The sequence below is a fragment of the Phyllostomus discolor genome, chromosome 3 (genome assembly GCF_004126475.2).
Source record: "Phyllostomus discolor isolate MPI-MPIP mPhyDis1 chromosome 3, mPhyDis1.pri.v3, whole genome shotgun sequence".
Taxonomy (NCBI): domain Eukaryota; kingdom Metazoa; phylum Chordata; class Mammalia; order Chiroptera; family Phyllostomidae; genus Phyllostomus; species Phyllostomus discolor.
In genome coordinates, this window is record NC_040905.2 from 210498975 (window position 1) to 210519362 (window position 20388).

Sequence of the window (20388 nt, forward strand, 5' to 3'; positions counted from 1 at the left end):
GTGCGCCCTGGGTGTGGCCTCTTTATCAGGGCAGAGACGCGCAAATGGACGTGCCCAGTTCCCAGGGACCTTGATATCGGGGCCAGGTTCCCCGCCAGGGGCAGGGCAGCAGCGCTGAGGGCTTGAAGGCCGGCTTGTCGTTTCCCTGGCTGTGTGACTCTGGCGAGGGCCCCCTCCCCACCCCCGAGCGCTGGGTGGCTCATGTGTCGGGTGGGGGCAGGCGACAGTGCTTTTCCCTTGGGTGGGCACAGGGACCGGCATGTCATCCGTGCCAGGGGGCTGCGTGGCCCTCAGAGTCTGGAGACAGTGGGCCGTGGCCCCGGGTGGCCCCAGGGCGAGCTGTCACAGGTCTTTGGCTGCACTGGCAGGGAGTGGCAACTGTGGACAGTCCCTGGGCCTGGCCTGGCTGGTTGACAGCTGCACTGGTCTGCATCGCACCCCACCCCCGCCCTCCCTTCCCCCGCCACCTCACTCACGTGGTCGAAAGGAGGGCCCGCTCTGGAGTGCTGCTGGGTTTTAGGATCCCTCGCGCCCGTGGGCTCAGAGGGCTGGAGACACCCCTGCCTGGGCTTCCCTCCCAGAATGCCTTGTGGCCCAGATAGCGACTCTAGGATTGTGGAGTGCCCCCCGGGGCTCAGCTCCCCTTCTGCGGCGCTCGGGCTGCCAGACGGCGAGGTGCGGCGTGCGTGGGGAGGCTGCACCTGGGCCCCCAGACGGAGCGTGCCTGGGCTGTGGCATCTGGCGGCTGTCTGGGCCACGGGAACAGGTCCCGGTCTCCTCACGCATTGGCGTCCTCGTCTGCGAGCTGGGGGAGATGGTACCGCCGCAGCGCGGCTGCCGTGTGTGACGTGCGGCTCCGAGTTGGGCGGCTCCTGCCGGCGGCGCCCCTGAGCCCATCTGCGGTGAGGGGGGACCTGGCTCCCACGAGGCCTCGGTGCCAGGCTGGGCTGTCGCCGTGGTGGGAGTCTGCCGTGAAGCACAGTTGTGCGGTCCAGGCCTGGTTCACGTGCATTCATCCCCCGCTGCCCCCAGGGGCCCGGTGGGGTTCCCATTTCACAGATGAGGACACTGAGGCTCAGAGGGGACCAGAGCTGGCCCAAGGCCGCATGCCTGGAGAGCGGCGCAGCTGGAGTTTGCCCCCGGGTGGTGGCGAGGGGCCCCTTGTGGGTGGGGGGGGCGGTGCTGAGAGCACACCTCCACGGTGGAGGTGTGCCCGTGAGTGTGGGTGCCTGTGTGGGCGGGCGGGTGGGGTGGGTGCCCGTGGGCATGCTCCGAGTGTGAGGGACGGGGTCGTGGCGCGTGTCAGGAGTGATGAGCTGGCACGTCTGTGCCTGAGCGTGCGCACCGTGTGTGCAGCTCTGCGTGAACGTAGCCGTGTGTTGGGGGCGGGGCGCTCGGGTGGGAGGCACCGACGGGCCACCAGCCCGGATCAAACGCCAATCGCTCGGCTGCCTGCTCTGGGACCCGACGACGTGGCTGCCACTTCCGCCCTGGCCACGGTGGTCCTCGGGCGGGGGGCGGGAGGGTGAGATAGCGTGGGGAGCAATGACAGTAATGACGACTTCCACTTGCCAGGCAGGTCCTTGGTGCCAGGCGAGCTGAGTGCAGGCTCCCCCTTGGTCTCACCACAACCCTGGGAGGAGGGGGACATGACCATTTCACAGACGAAGAAAGGGGGGCCCAGGCAGGTCAGGGACATGCCCCGGCCTCCCAGCCAGGGGACAGGGCGGGGCTCAGGCTCTGGTGTTCATCTGGACACCGCCCCCCTGCCACACGCCCAGCTCCCACCATCTCTATGAGCCTTGGAACCTTAGAGCTGCCACAGAGGGTAGTGAGCGCCCCGTCACAGGAGGCATTCAAGCAGCTGCTGGAACGGCAGACACTGGCCTGGCACCCTGGCTTCCTGGCAGGATGTGAGGCTGGACAGCGGGTGGGTCCTTCTGGCTGGGAGCACACAGCCCTCCAGGCCCCCCGAGTGCTCCAATCCCCACGGGGTTTCGGGGCAGCCTGGGCTCCGCTTCCTCTGGGGAGGGGGCCGAGCCGAGGCCTTCTGGGAAGGCGGCAGAAGCGTGGCGAGAAGTAGGAGCATGCAGGGGGCGGCTGCTCCGCCTCTGCCCATCCTGGCAGACCCTTGGGTGCTGACCACGTGCCAGTATGGTGTCGACCCCACCAAATCCTCCCAACCTGTGAGCCCATGAGAAAGTGTTGGCACCCCCTCACCCCCCACTCTTGGGGAGCCTGGGGGCTGGGTCTTGGAGGCAGAGGGCAGCCGAGGCTGAGGCCGTGGAGAGCCATGGCCCCTGGTCGCCCTGGCCCGTCCTCCTGCCCTGCTCACGCCTGGCAAGGCCCTGTGCCTTCGGGGTGCCCGAGTCCTCGCAGGTGCACAGTGACAGGTGGGACCTCGGGACCTGGGGGACTGCCCGCAGTGCCCGGCCCGGTGCTCGCACTGGGTGGGCCTGGGCACCACTCGGGAAGGCTCTGGGCTTTCCAGAGCACTTGACCACATGCTGCTGTTGTGCTCCTTGGCGGACCGGGATGGGAACCCACCCCTGGGCGCCTCTGACCTGCAATCTGATGGGCCAGGGAGTTGCCAGGGAGCCAGAGTTTGGGGTCCTGGCCCAGCCTGCTCTGCCGTGGCCTTCGGCTGCCCCTCGCTGGGCCTCCGTTCGCCATCCCCCCCCCCCAGCCTGCCCTGTCCTTGTTCTCTGTGAGACAGGCAGGCGGTCAGCTTTTTGCAGCCCCAGAGCACCCTGGGGGTGCCCTCTGGGCGGGGGTGCTCCCTGCTGAGCGGGCCCCAGCCTGGGCTGCCCAGGAAGGGATGCGGGGCCGCTGCTGGCGGTGGCCTTCCTGTCTCTCGCAAGGTGGCCCCAGGAAGCTGGCGGGGCGTCCGGGCCACCAGCTTGGATTCCCTGGCCGGGGAGAAGGGGGAGGGCCGGAGGAATGTGGTTTTGAGGAATGTTTAACCCAGGGCAGAAATAGCTTTCCGCTTTTATTTCAGGCTTGACTCTTTGGCTGGGAGACGGCCTCAAAGTCTCTCCCTCCAGCCTCCTCCGGCTTCCCCACTGCTCTGGCCTTTTGGGGACAGAAAGTGGCCTCCTTTTTTTTTTTTTTAAACGAGGGAGCTGCTGTGGGAACCCGAGGGGCCCTGGATTTGGAGACAGACCAAGCTGGGTTCCAATCCACCCATCCCCACATCCCAGCCTTGTGACCGCTGCCAACGCTGAGCCTCTGCGGCTTCCTGGTGGCTTGTCAGACTGGTGTGCAGTGCCAGAGTTCCTGCTGGGGACCGGCCGGGCCTGGGTTCGAGTCCCTGCCCCTCTTGTCAGCTCCGGGGCCTCAGCCAGGCTCTTCCACTTGAGCCTCCTCAGCGCATCTGTCAAATGGGCCGAGAGGACCCTGCCGCCTCCCAGGACTGGGGACAGCGTGAGCGTGGGAACACTGGCCGAAGGGCCGGGCACACCCTGGGCTGGAACCCCAGCTTGGAGTCCTGGTGGCCTCCCCCCACCTCCAAGGGACAATGTCTGCTGTGGGCCTGCTGCCGGGGCGAGTGAGGGTCCATGGCCTGGGCGACGCCCCCATCTGCCTCGTCCCCCGAGCGCAGGACCTGCCCTCACCCACACACTCAGCTTGCGCCAGCGCCCAACGGCTCCTTCCACGGGAGGTGACAGTGACCTTCCCCGTCTGTGGGCAAGGACACGTTTAACTCGCCCCCTTCCCACCCGCCTTTAGCACCATGAGGAGGGGCCGCGTCTCGTCGTTGCCTGGTTCACGGCCGCATCCCAGCTCCTAGAACAGAGAGACCGGTGCGATTGGTAGGAACAAGTGAAAAATCTGATGCATACACGAACAAGCTAACGAGGGAATGAACTTTCTTCTCATCCATCTTGGGTCCCTCCTTTCCGTTTTCCTCCAGCCCACTCGTGCCTGCTGGGCTGGGGGGTGGAGGGTTTGCTGCGTCCGGGGCCCCTGAGAAATCAGGCACTGGGCGGCTGGCCCTCAGCAGGACAGGCCGAGCAAGGACCCCAGACTCCTGTCGCCTTCTGGGGAGACGAGGAGGGGTCCGGGTCGCCAGCCAGCCAGCCAGCCAGCCTGGCCCCTCCTCCCGGCCCCTCCCGTTCCTGCCTCTTTGTAGCAACCGAAAGATTCCTGCTCAAAGGCGGGAGATGCGGCTATTTTTGGCGCTGTGGGGGAAAAGCGAATGCCTCCCTTCTGTTCCAAAGTACGCGGTGCACGCGCCGCCGGGCAGACAGGGAGCTCTGCGGGACTCCGAGCCCGCGCTGGCCGGGCCCCTGCCCCTCGCCCGTGGTCCTGCCTCCCTCCGGGGCTCGGTCGCCCACACGGCCATGACGGGCGGTCATTGTTCCCAGCCCGCCTGAGAGGAGGCCCTCGCTGGGCCCGAGCAGAACACGATCTTAATTAAAACTGCGAGCAGCCCTCCGCCAGCGCCCAGGAGAGGAGCGAGGCTGCGGCTCCCTGCCCGCTGCGCAGCCGGGGGCGGCCGTGCGAAGCGCTCTGGGTGCAGCCGGGGGCAGGAGGACAGCCGGGGCCCTCGGCCACCCAGCACTCCCTGATTCAGGAAGCGTTTGCAGAACGCCAGTCTCGTGCCCCGCCCGGCAGGCGCCAGGACACACGGCAGATGGGATGGCTTGACCTGCGGTCCGCCCGGCATTTAACAGTGTGGCCAGGCCAGGTGCCGGGCCAGGACGGGCATCCAGACAGCGGGCATTGCACGGTGCCGTGCGAGTCCACCGGGCCTGGGCGCGTCTGTGAGCTCCTGCATCCGGGGCATGGTTGTCCCCTGTGGTCCCCGGGCCCAGCGCAGGGCCTGGCCCAACAAGAGTGCTCAGCGGTTGTTGGATGGAGGAAGGGGTGGAAAAACCTAGTTTGCCCCTTCTAACCATCCTCTGAGGAAGGGACTGTCACCACCCTGTCCCCATTGTCCAGCTGAGGAAACTGAGGCTCAGGGAGTGAATACAGTTTCCTAAGGTCCCACAGGGGCTGAGGAATGACTCCATTCCTTCAGAAAGAGCCCCTTCCCGTCGGGCCGGTGCCGCCCACCGCCCACAGTGTCTAGCCTCTGCAGCTCTCAGGGACACGTTTGTGGAATTGGGCTGAACCGGGTCCATCTGAGGGGCTCTCCACCTGGAGTCCCGAACGAGTCCCTCGCACCAGCCCTCCCCCAGTGCCCCGAAGGAAGCAGAAGGTTGGTTCGCTTCCTCCAGGACCCGCTGCCAAGTTCTGGAAGATTCAGAGACGGGCAGGGGAGATGGCTTGAACTGAGGGGGGGCAGATCTTGGGGCCTTACCTTGTGGTGTGTGTGGGGGGGGGGGGGCGGGGAGAGTCCGGGGAACCACCAGGGCACAGGCATTTATTAACCAGGAATGACTAAGTTTTAGGAAATAGAAGTAGCCATGGGTACTCCCCACTCACCCACCTCAAACAAGCCTGGCCATGCCTTCTGCAAGAAGAAAACACGCTGAGCACCTACTGTGTGCTGGATGCTGGCAGAACAGCTGAGAGACTTAAGCAGACACAGGTCCTACCCCGAGGAGCCCCCAGCCCAGCCGGGGGACGGGCAGAACGGGAGAAAAACGGCCACGACACAGCCTCTCAGGTTGCTTCTCGGAGGTCACTGTCACGAACACTTCCACCCACTTCCTTCCGGTCTTTTCCTGTGTACGCAGCTGTGTAGCTAGGGGAGGTTTTCTCATCAAGGCTCAGAGAGGTTCACTGACTTGTCCAGCGTCACACAGCTGGACCGTGGCGGGGGGGTGGGGGAATCTGTGCCCCTGGGTGTGGGTCGCTCCGTCCAAGCCAGTCGGTAGCAGATGAGCAGATACCGAGGACCTTTGCTCCCCAGCTCCGGCGGCTCTTTGTTGGGGAGTCAGAGAAACCAACGATTCGAAGCCTCTTTGAGGGAACCCCCGGCTGAGGGGACGGGCAGGACGTGCCCATGGCCGGCTCCTAGTGTGCGCCCTTGAGTGACGTTTCAGACACTGCATTCCCATGGTGGGATGACATGGGCACCCTGGCCCCGGTCCCAGCTCCACCTGGGGTTGGGCGCTTCGCCTCTGGGAGCCTCAGTTTCCTCATCTGTGTGATAGGCACGGTCAGAGGCCTCGCCTCACAGGCGCGTGCAGAGTGCCAAGCCCAGGGCGGGCACACAGTGCGTGTGTAGCCAGTAGACGCCACTGCTTCTTTTTTTTAAGATTTTATTTATTTATTTTTAGAGAGGGAAGGGAGGGAGAGAGAGAGAGAAACATCAATGTGCAGTTGCTGGGGGTCATGGCCTGCAACCCAGGCGTGTGCCCTGACTGGGAATCGAACCTGCGACGCTTTGGTTCGCAGCCCCTCGCTCAATCCACTGAGCTACGCCAGCCAGGGTAGATGCCACCTCTTTTCATCTTGCTGTCCCCGGAAGCCACAAGACAAAGCAAATTGTCCTGCGTTTTTCTTGAGAATTTTTTTGGGGAAAATTCTTTAACTTACATAGTAATTGAAATCCACGTGTTTTATAGCTTTATTTTTGGAGTAAAGCAGACACCTATACATGATGGAGCAGAACGCAAACTTTGTGGGCATGTTGGAGCTAGAACACAAGGGTTGGACCTAACCCTCGTTTCTGGCGGCAGCCTGGGACCCTGCCCCCCCTCCACTTTCGGGGGCGCCAGCCCTCTGCCCCAGGGGCTCTGCAGCGGCACCTGCTCCAAATGCTCACACCTGCATTTCTCTGTCTGAGCTACTTTCCCTGTCGGCTGCCTCTCCAGCTGCCCCGAGGTGTGGTTCTGACACTTCCGGGGCCATCACGATGGCCTTGCGTCTCCACGGCGCGCTCTCGTCACAGGCTGGGCCCGTGCGTTTGACCCGAGTCCTCTGGTTGACGGCAGTCCTGTGACGGAAGGGGAGGCTGGGGCTCCGAGGGGGCAGCGTGTCGGCCAGGTCACTCAGGGTGCACAGAAGTCCACGGGAGCGGGGGGAGTGGCTTCTGCGGCTACGGGCAGCTCGGCCAGGCCTGTGCTCAGGGCGGTGAGGAGCAGGTCCCAGGCACCGCGGGACTCAGCCAGCCCCGCCCCGGCCCCACCCGTGACCCCCGAGCTCTGCGAGGCTCCTCCGTGCAGTGCCGTGCACGCAGGGGCTGGTGCCGGGCCAGCCGCCACTCGGCATCTCCCAGGGGTCATGTGACCGGCCTGTGGATGCCACCCAACGTCCTCGGGTCCGGCCTGCAGGGACCGGGACTGTGTGTGTGCAGGGCAGGCGGGGCCCCACCCGCTTCCCTGCCGACCTGGGTGGACACGGTCTGTCCGAACGCAGCCAGGCGCTGGTCCCCCTCCCCCACCCCCATGATGGGGAGAAGGGCCTGGAGCCGGGCGGGGCGTGCTGGGGGGCAGCCCAGCCCCAAGTGCCCGGGAGTTCTAGGCCGTTCCGGGCAGGGGGCCAGGCCTCCCTTCTGATGAAGCTCAGGCCAGCCCCGGGCCCTGCCGCCCTGCAGCTGGGCATTTATGGGAAGCAGGGGTGGGGCGGGCAGGGGCCGCCTGTCTCCCTCCCACCCTGGCCGAGGCCCGGACTAATAAATTGCAGGGGCGGAGGCGGAGGCCGTGGGCTCGAGGCCCCGTGCATGTGTTTGCGTTGTATCTGATCTCGGCGGCTCTGCCCTTCGGAGGGCTCCCTGTCACCGATGAGCCTGACGCCGCTGTCCAAGGTCACCCCGAGGTCGTGTGCCTGGGACCTGCCCGGGCGGTCTGCCCCAGAGCTCGGCACACCCTCCTGCACCCACAGCGCCCCCTCATGGGCGTGCAGGAGAGAGTGCACCCTCCTGGACTTGCCGTCCGCAGGGTGGTCGTGGGGGGCGGGGCTGGGGCACCTGGGGACTGCGGGAAGCAGCTTGGCTGAGTTGGGAAGCCTGGAGTATGGCGGGGGGGGGGGGGGGGGGGGCCCTGCCTGCTGGAAACTGCCGGAGTGAGTTGTGTGGCCCCAGGGGCTGTGACAGGCAGCTCTGTCACAGCTGCGGGGGTGGGATTTGGGGCTGGGGAGCGTGTGCCACCTGGAGGCCTGGACAGCTCTTGGGTGTGGCAGGACCTGGTGGGTGGGGAGTCCCGCCCGCAGACCCTCGATTCTCTCTCTTGTGTCCCCCTCCTCTGGTGCGCGGCCCCTCCCAGTCAGCACAGCCAGGTCCTATCTGCAGTGAGCAGAAGGGTGAGCCATTTCCTCTTTCACAGACGGGGAAACTGAGGCCCAGGCAGGGGAGGTGACAGGTCACGCAACAAGGGAATGGCCGACCCGGGAATCCAGGTCCCGTGAGACCACCATGCTATGCCCCTCCTGGACGGGGCGGGGGGGGGGAGGTGGTGACTCTCCCTGGGATGGAGGGACAGGCAGGCAAGTCGGAGGGGAGGGTGTGCCCTGACCCACCACAGCTCCCCCCTCTCCTTAGAGACTTGCTAAGAGGACAGGGACGGGGCTGAACTAGGGAGGATGGCTGCCAGGTGGGGACCAGATGGGAGGGGGAGAGAGGGGTGGGAGGCTGCGCTGTGGTTGGAGGGGGCACTGCAGAGCCCTGGACAGAGGGGTGCTTCCGTGTTTTCCAGGCAGCCAGGGTGGCGGGACTGCCGGGTAGGGCGGGAAGAGGGGTGTCCCCAGGATGGGGACCCAGGACGGGGAGGTCTGGTCTGGGGAAGGCGTCCCTCTGGGCCCTGTAGAGTGTGGGGAAGCTGGACCGTCTGAGGGGGCACAGACAGGGGCTGGAGAGGAGCCTGGGGGGCGAGGGCTGCAGGACACCGTCCCCCGCAAGCACGTGGAGAGACCGAAGGAGCCTAGCACTGGGGCCTGAGCAGAGAAGAAAGCTGGGGCTGGGGGAGGGGCTGTCCAAGGGGCTCAGCTCTTCTGGAAGGGGGACTGTCAGCGGTCACAGTGTCCAGAGTAAGGGAGTTCGTGACAAGGGGTCGCTGGTGGCCAGGCCCGAACGGCCACTGGTTTCTTTTCTTGTCTTAACGGAACCCCAGTCCCCCTCGCTAACCTGTGGCTGTGATGGGGTTGGGGGTGGGGGGCCTGGGACACTTGACCCCCGATACGGCCTTTGTCCCCAGAGGTGGGAATGGGGCCTGGGTGGCTTAAGAGGCCGAGAAGAGCTCGGAGAGCCTGCCCTGGGCCCCCCGAGGCCGCCAGCCCCTTTGGGGGAGCCACCACCAGCGCGGCTTCCTGCTCCCGCCGTGTTTGCGCTGGGCTTTAGTCAGGAGAGAGGCCCTTCGCTTTAGGGAAATCAAACTCAGGCTTAACATTTGCTCTGGGCTCCAGGGACCGGCTCTGGGGTTCGTTCCTGGCAGACGAGAGCTGCGTGGGAGGAGGAGGCGCCGCTCCGGGGGGTGGGCATCTGGGGTGCGGGCTGGGCCCCCTCCCGCTCTGCGCCCCCGGTTCTCGGAGGTCAGTGTGGAGGAGGGTGGGGTGGACGTCCAGCCCTCCGCCCCCAGCTGGGAACTGTCTGTCCGCCTCTCCAGGGCTCTGTGCCTGGCAGGAGTTTATACCCCATCCTTCGGATGCGGGCTCTGAGGCTCAGAGAGGTTCAGTGACCTGCCTGGAGTAACCCAGCCTGCGAATGGCCGAGACGGGGCGCCCACCCAGAGCTGCCCGTCGTCGCAGCGGGTGGAGCGAGGCCGCCCCCTGGCGGCCGGCCCACGGCGGCCGGTGTGAATCCTGGTCTCCTTAGGAGCTCGTCCCCTCGGGCCCGGCGGCAGGAGGGTGCCAGAGAAAGGCAGTTCGTTTGCATGAATTATTTTTAAAAGTTTAATTATTTTTCAAAGAAACGTGGTGCCCAGGTAAAGCTGGTTTTCTAAACATTCACTGATTGACTTTAGAGAGAGAGGGAGACATCGATTGGTCATTCCACTCAGGTACACGTTCCTTAGCTGATTCTTGCACGTGCCCCGACTGGGGATGGAACCTGGAACCTCGGCGTCTCAGGACGGTGCTCCAGCCAACGGAGCTGCCCGGCCGGGGCCAGGCGGCTTATTTTTAAAACTGGCCAGAGCCGGCTGTAACTGCGAGAGCAACCGTGTTGTGAGAAACGGGCTCCGGGGTGTGTTCCGAGCCCGGCCCAGTGGCCCGGTGACGGTGGGGGCATCAGCCAGCGCTTGTTCTCGGCCTCCCGCGTGCAGGACACCGGCTGGGCTCCGAGAGGGACGCCAGGACGTGCCGGGAGGGGTGCCCTGGCCTCTGGGGGCTTAGTGTCCAGCTGGGAAGATGAGGCCGGGAGAGTGCTTCTAATGCGGACCTACTGGGTGCCAGACCTTGTGGCCAGCACTTGACGCCCCGCCCCCCCCCCCCCACCGGTAATACAGGGGCGGTCTGTCCCCCTTCCAGGTGAGCAAGCCAGGGTGCTGAGGTGTGGGTCTCACAGCCAGCCTTGGCCCGGAGCGCCGGCTGGCCGGACCCCAGAGCTGTGGACGGCTGTGTTTTAACACTGTCCCCTCCCTGCCTTGGCCTGGGCAGCGCCCTGTCTGACCCTCTGCTGTGGAGCCCGGGGGAAGACAGGCTCCTTGTAAGGCACGGATTCCCATGTGCGGGGGGCTTCAGGGGGCTGTGGTGGGGCCGGGAGGGTGTAGGTGCAAAGGCCTGGGGTGGGACCAGTGAGAGGAGCTTGAGGTTAGGGGGTCTCGGGGCTGGGTGTGGGCAGGGGATGTGGGTTGGAGGCCGGTTGCCTGGGGGGGCTGATTTTCCTGCCCAGCCCCCAGCCCCCAGCGCTGACCTCGGAGCCTTGAGCGGGGTCCCACCTGGGGCAAAGGCCGCCTGTTCATTTCACACGTGGGTGGAGGCCCCCGGGTCGGGGGGGGCACGGGGATGAGGCCTGGAGGAGGGGGAGCCTGTGCCTCGGAATGTCCCTCTGGTTATCTGGGCAGAGAGGACAGGCAGAGGGACCCCAAAATTGCCCCCTAGGTCGCTCATCCCTCGTAGTGTCTGTGGTGGTCGGAGCTGCTGAGGGCGCGGGACCCGGCCCCCCGGGGCTGGGCTGATGAGAACAGACATTTCTTCCCAGCTTTGCATTGTGAGAAGTCGAGAGGGACATCGCCATAACGGCGCGGCGAGCACCCGCGTGTCCTTTGCCAGCAGACGGCCCCCAGCCTCAGACGGTGTGACTCCCGGTTTTCCACAGCGGCGGGACGTGACCCATGTATTCGGTAGCAGACGCCGATGTCACGTTCTGAATTTCGCTCTTGGCCTGGGCTGGCGACCCTCGACACGACGCCCTCGGGCGATGCGGAGCCGGGCAGCGAGCCTCGGCCTCGGTCATCCACGTGGTCACGGGGGTGAGCCGCCGGCACCCTGCAGGGTGGCATGAAATGCATTTTGCAATTTGTCACGTCTTCGGCTGACGATGGGCTTACTGGGACGTAACTGGACCCCAATCGGGGAACATTGACAAGCTCCCCGCACTTTGGCTCCCCCTTTCTAAAGACCCGCTCGCTGGTGCGTTTCTGCGCCCGCCGCGAGGAGCAGCGGGTGTCCTGACCCTCTCCCCGCCCCCAGACTCCGGGGCGCGTCTCCACGGAAGTGGGGCGTTTTCTCACTCAGCTCCCCTGCTGTGAGCTCGCCCGAGAAAATCGTCAGCGGGTCCCATCGGGGCGTTGAGCCGCCCGCCCGTGGTGCGGCTCACCCCCTGCACCCCCCGCTGGCCCGGTCAGGCCCCTTCTGCGGGTCTGAATTCCAGATCCGGGACCCGGTCCAGGCCTCGCGAGCTGCTGTGGGTGCCTTGCACGTTGGTCTCTTTCCAGGACAGTCCCCAGGCCTCGTTTGACCTTCCAGGGCACCAACGTGCCAGTGCCCCGGCCGCCCGTGTGTGTGTGTGTGTGTGTGTGTGTGTGGCGCAGCGGGGTTTGTGCGCTTGTGTCCTCGTATGAGACTCAGGTTAAACCGTTCCGGCAGGAGAGCTCCATGGACAGCTCAAACCAGGGCACACGTCAGGGCGTTTTACAACGGGGAGGCCGGGTTCCATCAAAGCCAGCCCTCTCTTTACCGCTGATCTTTACGGTGTTTAGAAAAGGTTATGACCAGCACAGGTCACTGGTGACTGTATGGGCGTTATTGCTCACACTGAAGCCAGATCAGGCAGGTAGGTAGGAAGAAACTTCCCAGGGAGTCGTCAGACAGGAGGGGAAGCGCAGGGGAGAATCCGGGAGGTGCCGTGGGAATAGCAGGACCGGGTGGTGAGAACGTGGGTCTCTGCGTGAGGCTGACCCAGGCAGCGGTCCTGCAGCGCCTCCTGCTGGCCGTGGCCACGGGTCCTGCCCCGGGCGGCTGCCCTGGCTCACTCACTTCCTCACCTGCGGGAACAGTGAGGGCCCCTGTTCGGCTCCAGGTCGGGATGGGAGCTGGCAAGCGGGAGGCTGGGCCTTGGACGCAGGCCTGTCTGACCTTGGTGGAGGTGGGGCAGGTGGCCAGGCCCTCGGGATGCTGCCTGCCGCCCACCCCCTGCCCCCTTCCGAGACTCTTCCGGGACTCTCCTGGACTCCAGGCGGGGGAGCCGGGGAGAGCTGCTGGCCCTGGCCTGGTGCCGGGACAGCTGACGGACTCATCTGTTTCCGAAAGGTTAATTAGCTGCTTAAAGCGTCGTGTCGGGCTCCTCTCCCCCACCCGAGGCCCCATCCCTTGGAGCTTGGCCGCTGGCCGTCTGTCCGCCCTGTGTTCTGTGTTGTGCCCGGTCTGATGGGGGAGGGGCAGCCAGCCCAGCTGCTTCCTGGGGCCCCGGGGGGTCTGGACCCGCTCGGGTGGGGGGAGCACTTGTGAGCTGGGAGAGTCCTGGGAAGGCTCCTCTGGCCCCGTGTGGCCCCGCCACCTGAGCTCTGGTCACCCAGCTTCTGCTCTTCACGCCACCTGACACCAAGGCCACACAAGGTCCCGAAAATCCCTGGATGACTGGAAGGGGCGGGGACACTTCACTGGGCGTCCGTGCAGGGCTCTGGAGGCTCAATCCCGGCCCTGCCATTTCCTGGCAGGGCGACCTCGGGCGACCTCGGGCGACTTCTTGAATTCACCGACCCATCTGGACCTCAGTGTCCACATCGGGAAAACGGGATCGCACCCACCGACAGGACTTTTGTGCAGGTCAAGAGCTCCAAACACTTGCCTCTTCACAGTAAGCCCGTTCTACAGATGAGGAAACTGAGGCTCAGAGAGGAGACTCACTTTGCCCAGGGACACACAGCTCATAAGCTGTGGAGCCGGATTTGAACCCGGGGGGGTCTAGTCGGGCTCCAGCATCCATGCCCCGAAGCTCCTGGCTGGGCCGTGATGCGTCTCCTCTGTCTCCAGGTTCGGTCTTGGAGCCTCACCCCCTCAACCCTCGGCCCTGCCGCCCTCCACTGCCAGGAGCAGGCGGCGGGTCCAGGCCAGCGCAGCCCCGTTAGACCAGGGACTCCTCTCTCTTCCCGTGTCCCTGACCCCCTTCCCAATCCCTACTCTCTGTCAAAACTCTTGAAAGTTGCCTTTTTTCACCCCAGGTCTGCCTGTTCCCGGTAGCCAGCACCTCCCGTCGCAGCCTCACTCTCCTTCGGTCAGCGGCCTGCTGGCGGGCAGGCCTCTTCCTCCGTCTCTGGCGGGGCCTGGGGAGGGGGACACCGATGTGGGGTGCCGGTGGAGACTGACTTCAGACCCTCTCCCTACCACTTCACGGGCTGACCCCTTCGTGCCTCAGTCTCCCCATTCGGAACCAGGACAGAGTAATGCTGTCCTCCCTCGGAGCTGCTGTCAGGGCCACCGCGTCCAAGTACAGAGGCCCCGGCGCCCTGGCACGGATCTGGGCTCGCGGTGGCTGCTTGGTCCTCGTCCCTCATCCAAAGCTTGCTTGAAGCCATTTTTGAAAAGGGGGGCCTCAGCCTGGCTGGCGTAGCTCAGTGGATTGAGCGCAGGCTGGGAACCAAAGTGTCCCAGGTTCGATTCCCAGCTAGGGTACATTCCTGGGTTGCAGGTCATAACCCCCAGCAACTGCACATTGATGTTTCTCTCTCTCTCTCTGTCTCCCCCCCCACAAAAATAAATAAATAAATAAAATGTTTAAAAAAAAAAGAAAAGGGGCCTCAAGTCTGATCAGACACGAACAGGTCAGGGACACCCCCAGGGCCTCTCTCCCCTCCCAGCTTCTTCACTTACCTGACCTCCACCGAACACCTGCCTTCCCATTTGCTTGCCCATGCATTCATTCATTCACTCATGCATTCATGCACTCATTCATTTATACATTCATTCACTTACACGTTCATTCATGCAGTCATTTGTTCATTCATGCAGTCATTTGTTAGGTCAAAATTCATTCCCTCACCCATGCATTCATTCACTCATTCATGCATTCATTCACTCATTCATGCATTCATTCACTCATTCATGTATTCATTCACTCATTCATTTATTCATTCACTCATTTGTTCCTTTATACATTCATTCATATACTCACACATTCATTCATTCATTTGTTCATGCATTCATTTTTTTATTCATGCATTCATTTGCTCATGCATGTATTATTCATTTATACATTCATTCATTTGCTCATGCCATCCTTCGTTCATTTGTACATCCTTTCATTCACTCACACATTCATTCATTCATTGATTCGTTCATTCAGGTGTTCATTCGATCGTGCACTCATTCCAGGAGGCTGTACGGAGCACGTGCAGGTGCCAGGCTGCATGCTGGGACTTGGGAGCTTTCACACGGGTTTTAGTGAATTCTCAGGACAGCCCCTGCGGCAGGGACTGTCACTCTTGTTCCCGCTTTACAAACGAGGAAACTGAGGCACGGGAGCTGGAGGCGCCCTCCCATGGGAGGGCACCCCTGCAGGAAGTGAGCACGTCCTTGGCAGGGGTTAGACCTTCTCCTTTGGCGACTTTAGCCAGAACGTTGGTTTGGTTCCAACGTGAACCACTTCAGTACTTTTCAGAGAAAAGCGTTTGTTCATGTCCTGGTTCGGTGAAGAATGACTGTTTGGGCCTGGCTGGAGGCTCAGCCACTTTATTTGGCTCATTCCGGCTCCTGGTTCACGTCTCGGTTCTCGTCTTGCTTGTGAGAGCTTGGAACTGGCCACTGTGAGGGTCTGAGAAATGGGCCGAGGTGGGCGGGTTGCTGGGCGCTGTGGGGCCAAGGAGGGGGCTCAGCCTTGCTGCTGGCCCCCCCACGGGCAGGCTGGGCCACCGCGTGCCTGGGGACCCCAGCACCTCGTCTGCCTGTTCTGTGCCCGGGCTGAGAGATGGGAAGAATGTGTATTAAACGCCCACCCCAGGGCACGGCAGTGCCGCCTGCCCACCGCAGGCGGGCGGGGGAAGCCAGCCCTGTGTGCAGGCGGCTGTCCTGGGCAGCCCTGCCAGCAGCACAGTGGGCGTCGGGAGGGGACGGGCCAGCGCTGTCCCCTGTGGGTGTTCGGACACAGAGTTCCTGACTGGGACTGTCCGGAGCCACCTGGTGTCCCAACGCAGGCAGGCAGGCAGGCTGGGGGGCGGGGTGGGGGGCAGGAAGGAGGCCCCCCGCAGTGCCTGCCCCTCCCCTGGGACACCTCCCCGAACTAAAAGGCCACTTTTCTGTTTTCTCTTGCAGTTACGGAGAAAGAAGTCCAGCAGTGGTGAGTAGCTGCTCTCCCCCGGCAATGCCGTGCGGGTCGGGGGTGTGGGCTTTGTGCTGGGGGGACAGCAGCCCCTCGGCCCAGGACAGGGGCACGGGGGCGGCCCCTGAGAATGGCTCACCCACCCACCAGTCCCGGCAGCCTCTGCTCCGAGGACGGACTGGTGTAGATCGGCCTCAGCTCAGGGGGTGGCGGGGGGCAGGTGTTGCTGCCTCCTTGCCTGGGTGACCTCTGCAAGGATCTCCAGGCCCTGACGGTTAATTCAGGCTCTGCTCACCAAAGGGCGGGGGGAGGTTTGCACCAGTAACAAATAAGGATAGAGGGTCCCGGGTCCGGCTTTGTCACTACATCGTCCTGTGGCCCTGAGAAGTCTCTCCCCCTTTCTGGGCTTCTGCTGTCCCCTCTGTAACGTGGTCAGTTAGACCGGGTCGAGGATGGCAAGCGACTGCCGTGTCACTGAGGCTGTAAGTCCTGGCGCAGGTGCAGAGTAGAGCCGTGAGGGATGAACGAGGTCTGTGATGGATTAGTGATGCCTGCCTGGGCCGGGCCGGCCGGGAGAGTGGCGTGTTGGCTGTCACTGTGGGAGGCGGAGCAGCCAGGGGCGAGCCTGAGCTGGGGGCACGGTGAGGGGAGCGAGGAGCTGAGCTCGCTGAGCTCACTGACCTCCTGGGACAGTTCGGTGGTCTTCGAATGAGCTCTAGAGCCCGGCTTCGCCTTTCCCGTCCGAGGGGCTGCGGAGGGTCCAACGCCGGAGCCTCAGTTTCCCCGTGTGTATGACGGGAATGACGGCGTGTTGGGGAGACCTTTCCCACACAGGTCACAGCGCAGTGCCCAAGAGATGACAGCCATCGCCAGCGGTCTTCTGTCCCCCCTTCGGAAGGAGAACAGAGGCCCAGAGACGTGTCCCTGCACGGCAGGTGGAGGCGAGGTGACCATAGGCGAGGCCTCTGAGTCCCCGGAGGTGGGGGGCTCACCTGAGCCCCGTGTTCTCCCCCGGGCCTCCCCCTGGACAGGCAGAAGGAGGCGAAGCGGCCAGGTGGGCCCCAGAGTCGGGGTGCTGGGCTGGAACCCCGACTTCCCACATCCTGGTAGAGTGACCGTGGACAAGTTACCGAACGTCTCAGCGCCTCAGTCTCTCCGCCTGGAAAGTGGGGTGATGACAGGCAAGCTATAAGGGAGTGTCGTGAGGAGTGGGTGAGCCGACCAACGTGAGGTGTGCAGAACAGAGCCCACCAGCCCTCTCTCTGTCGCTGTGGTAAAACAGCAGCGGTAACCACACCGGTGTCATCATCAGTGAGACCTGGGGGGGGCAGCTCTGAGACTGAGGTCCCCCCTCTTTATGCAGACGGGGAAACCGAGGCCCGGGGGCTCAGCAGTGGGAACAGGCCTGGCGTGTCTGGGGACCAGCAGGGAGGCCACAGAGGTGGGCCTGCTGGGAGCAGTTGCTGAGGCCCCCACAGTAAAGCTGGGACCCTAGGCCTGTGACACCCAGTCCTGTCCTAGGGGAGCTCTCTCTAAAGAACTTACTAAAAAAAAAAAGATCTTTTATTTGCCAGAAAGTTCCATGGACCTCAAATAAGTGTCCTTTGGCTCATTTTGGTGGTGCCTTGGAGGCGAGGAGGGAGCTGGACTAGTGCCTTCCTCTGGCCGCCCCCCCGCCCCAGGTCAGCCCACCGCCCACCTCGCTATTGTGTTCCAGAAAGGCCGCATCCCACGGGGGAGGCTGGACCAGGGGTGGCTGAGCAACGAAGCTCAGACCACCACTGTCCTTACCTGTGCCCGGGCAGACATGGTAATGGATCACGGAGCACAGCGCTCTGGATCAGCCTCCTGCAGCATCCCGGACGGCCAGCACAATTGCCACTAGCCTGCAACATGGGCCCTTTCGTCATCCCTCCTTTGGCTTAATTAACCCTCACAGGTTCACTGGGACTGTCCCACGAGCCCGTAGGGTCCAGGGCCAGATCCACGCAGCCCACTGGCCCCTTGTCCTCTGCACAGGAGGCAGATGGAACAGCCCCTACCTCCCGACTGCTGGTCCCTGGCTCACGAGGCCCCAGCCAGTGCCCCTTCGTGTGCTCAACGGCGGCTCAGGGCTCCCTAGTTCTGCGGCTGCAGAGCCCCCTCCCCCACTCACCGGCATCCCCACCAGGCTGAGCCCGTTCCCACCGCAGAGCCTCAGCCTGGCTCTCCCCTCTGCGGTGCCCTCGGTCCCCAGATCTCGGATGTCCACTCCCGTGTCCCCCCTCCTCGGAGAGGTCTGCACTGACCACCCGGGGCCCCGTTTCCCTGCCCAGAGACGGGGTCGTCTTGTTTGGTGCCAACTTTCAGCAGCCGTTAAAAGGGGAGTCACGGGATCCTGTGACCTGTCTCAGGGCCACGCAGGAAGTAGGCGCGGAGCTGGGACAAGAGCTCAGGCTCCATGCCGGTCGGGTCCCAGGTCCCCTGGGAGAGCTCGGGCCAGGTCACGGCAGCGTGCCACCTGGGCCGGCACCCGCTGGGTGTCACGCAGCCGCCTCCCGGCGACTCCAGCTGTGGGCTGCTGGCATGGGTATCTGCATTCGGGGAGGGGGGGGGGGAAGGAGGCTGCAGGCTTGGAGAAGGGGGGCCAGCCTGGGCCCCCACTGGCCAGACCCCTTGCTCTCGAGGGTGACAGTTCCCACCCGGGGCCCGAGTCATCCCAGGGGGAGATCAGGAACCGAGTGGGGGCTGTTTAGGGGCAGGCCCCAGGCCTTTAAACATGACCCTGAACATTGTCATCGCCTGGGGAACCAAGAGGACAGGATCCCGGCGGAAACCACAGGGCACAAATAGTACCCGTAACACCAGGCTGTGGCGAGGTCGCAGGGGGGAAAGGATGGCAGGGAACTGGCCCGAGGCCGTGGGTGTGCCAGGACGGTGGTGTTGTGGCTGATGGGTAGTTTTTTTCTCTGATGTTTTCTCGTGTCCAATTTTTCTGTAATGCAGTTATTGCTTTTGGAGTAACCCAATAACCCTGCAGGACTGTCACGGAAATAGCCGGTGGGGCAGGAGGCATCCCGCAGCTGCCTGAGCAGGGCCGGCTGTCCACCGGGACCGGCCTCCATGGCCCCAGCCTGTGGGAGGCGCAGCCTCTCCTTCGAGTCCACGGGCACCCCCTGTGGGCCAGGCCCTGTGCTAACACTTAGACCAATGCCGCCAGGAAAGTCTAGGGGCGGCCCCATTTTACACATGAAGAAACTGAGGCTCAGCGGGGGCAGAGACATTGGCCCAGGGCATACAGCTCAGCTCTGTGTGTGTGGAGGGGGGGTCCAATTTGGTCCCCTGCCATAGCTCAGGCTGTGGGGCCTCAGACCGGCGGGCGCTTGCTTCTGGAAGCCCCACAAAGGCAAAGGCAAAGGCAAAGGCAGGGGGTGGGGGTGGGGAGAGGAGAAAGGAGGCAGCATGATCCTCTTGGGTGTGTGTGGGACCCTCCTCCACCAAGAAGGCCCCAGGGAGCTCTGGGGGCACTGCCGGGGGAAGGGAGTCGTTTGAAAAGACGATGCAGCAGCCCCAAGGCCGCGGTGCCGCAAGCCCAGCTGCGTCTGGCTGCTTGCAGCTGGGGTTCGGCCTCCGATTCGCTCGCCTGTCTATTCAGTGTGCACGGCTCACGCCTCGGAGAGCAGCTGCTGCCAGGCAGGACCCTCGGTGCAGAGGGCGATGGGCGTGCAAGGCAGGGCGGGCTCGGCGAGAGCTGGGTCCCAGAGAGCAGCGTTCTGTGGGGGCAGGGTGGCGAGTTCTGGAAACTCCTAGCAGGCCGGGCCTTTGGGGAACCGAGGCCCCGGCAGCTCTGGGGCTCGGAGAATGAGACACGGAGTTGGAATTAGACCCGTGTGTCACGGGGAGTGTTCATTCATTCGTTCACTCACTGTCGTTCGTTCATTGGTGCATTCATTCATCCTTCCCTTTGTTGGTTCGTTTGTTGGGTACATCTTTACTGAGCACCTACTATGTGCCAGGCCAATGCTGGGCGCTGGGGGCAGCGGGGGCTGCGGGACACGAGACCGGACAGGACCAGGAGCAGGACGGGAGCACAGGCCCCAGCCTCCTGGGTGCGCCTGGCAGGGGAGCGGTTCCCCGGCGGCACCGGGTCTGAGGGAGGGAGGGCGGGGCTGGCAGGGGCAGAGGGAGGAGGCCCGGGCCTATCGGAACCTGAGGCCTGGGGGCCCGGCTGGGGCAGAAATTTCTGGGCACGGACTTCATTCTGAGGCAGCAGCTCCCTCCGCGCCCACAGTGGGGTGTGTGCCCGGTGGGGGGGTGTCCTGACTCAGCCAGCGGATGGGGGATGGGCCGCACCCCAGACCGGACCTGGAGGGCTCGGGAAGCTGGCCTCGGAGCTGTGGTGGTTTGCAGGGCGTGGCGGGGCTCAGGGGGCACTGGGGTGTCTGGCACAGCTCAGACCGCCCCTCCCTGCTCCGGCGAGTCAGGGTGTCCCCACTTCTGATGGGGAGCAGTGGGGCTGTGCAATGTTGTGCAATGTCGGGGTGGCGGGTGCTTCACCCGAGTATTGGCGCTGGGGTGGTGCGGCCCGGCTCCCAGAGGGGCAGGCGGCGTGTGAGCCTGGGAGGCAGGAGCCCGGGGTCTGCGCCCTGTTTCCGCTGCTGAAACTTGCTCTGTGACCTTGGGCCAGCCCGTCTCCCTCTCTGGGCCCCCAGCTGCTGCCCCTCCGTCCACGGAGTGGGGAGCCCATCCATGGTTGTCAGACCACCCTCAGGGAGCTCTCCTTCTGGCTGAGGACCCCAGGGCTCAGGAAGAAGACGCAGCGCCCCCAG

General features: G+C 64.1%; 1 protein-coding gene across 1 annotated transcript in view; it reads left to right on the forward strand.

The window, feature by feature from the left end:
* Positions 1-20388, forward strand: part of NCS1 (neuronal calcium sensor 1) — a 41787-nt gene that overhangs the window by 6335 nt on the left and 15064 nt on the right. The window contains exon 2 of the mRNA XM_028517230.2: positions 15574-15598. Within this exon, the coding sequence (XP_028373031.1) occupies positions 15574-15598 (25 nt within the window). The remainder of the gene's footprint in view (positions 1-15573; positions 15599-20388) is intronic.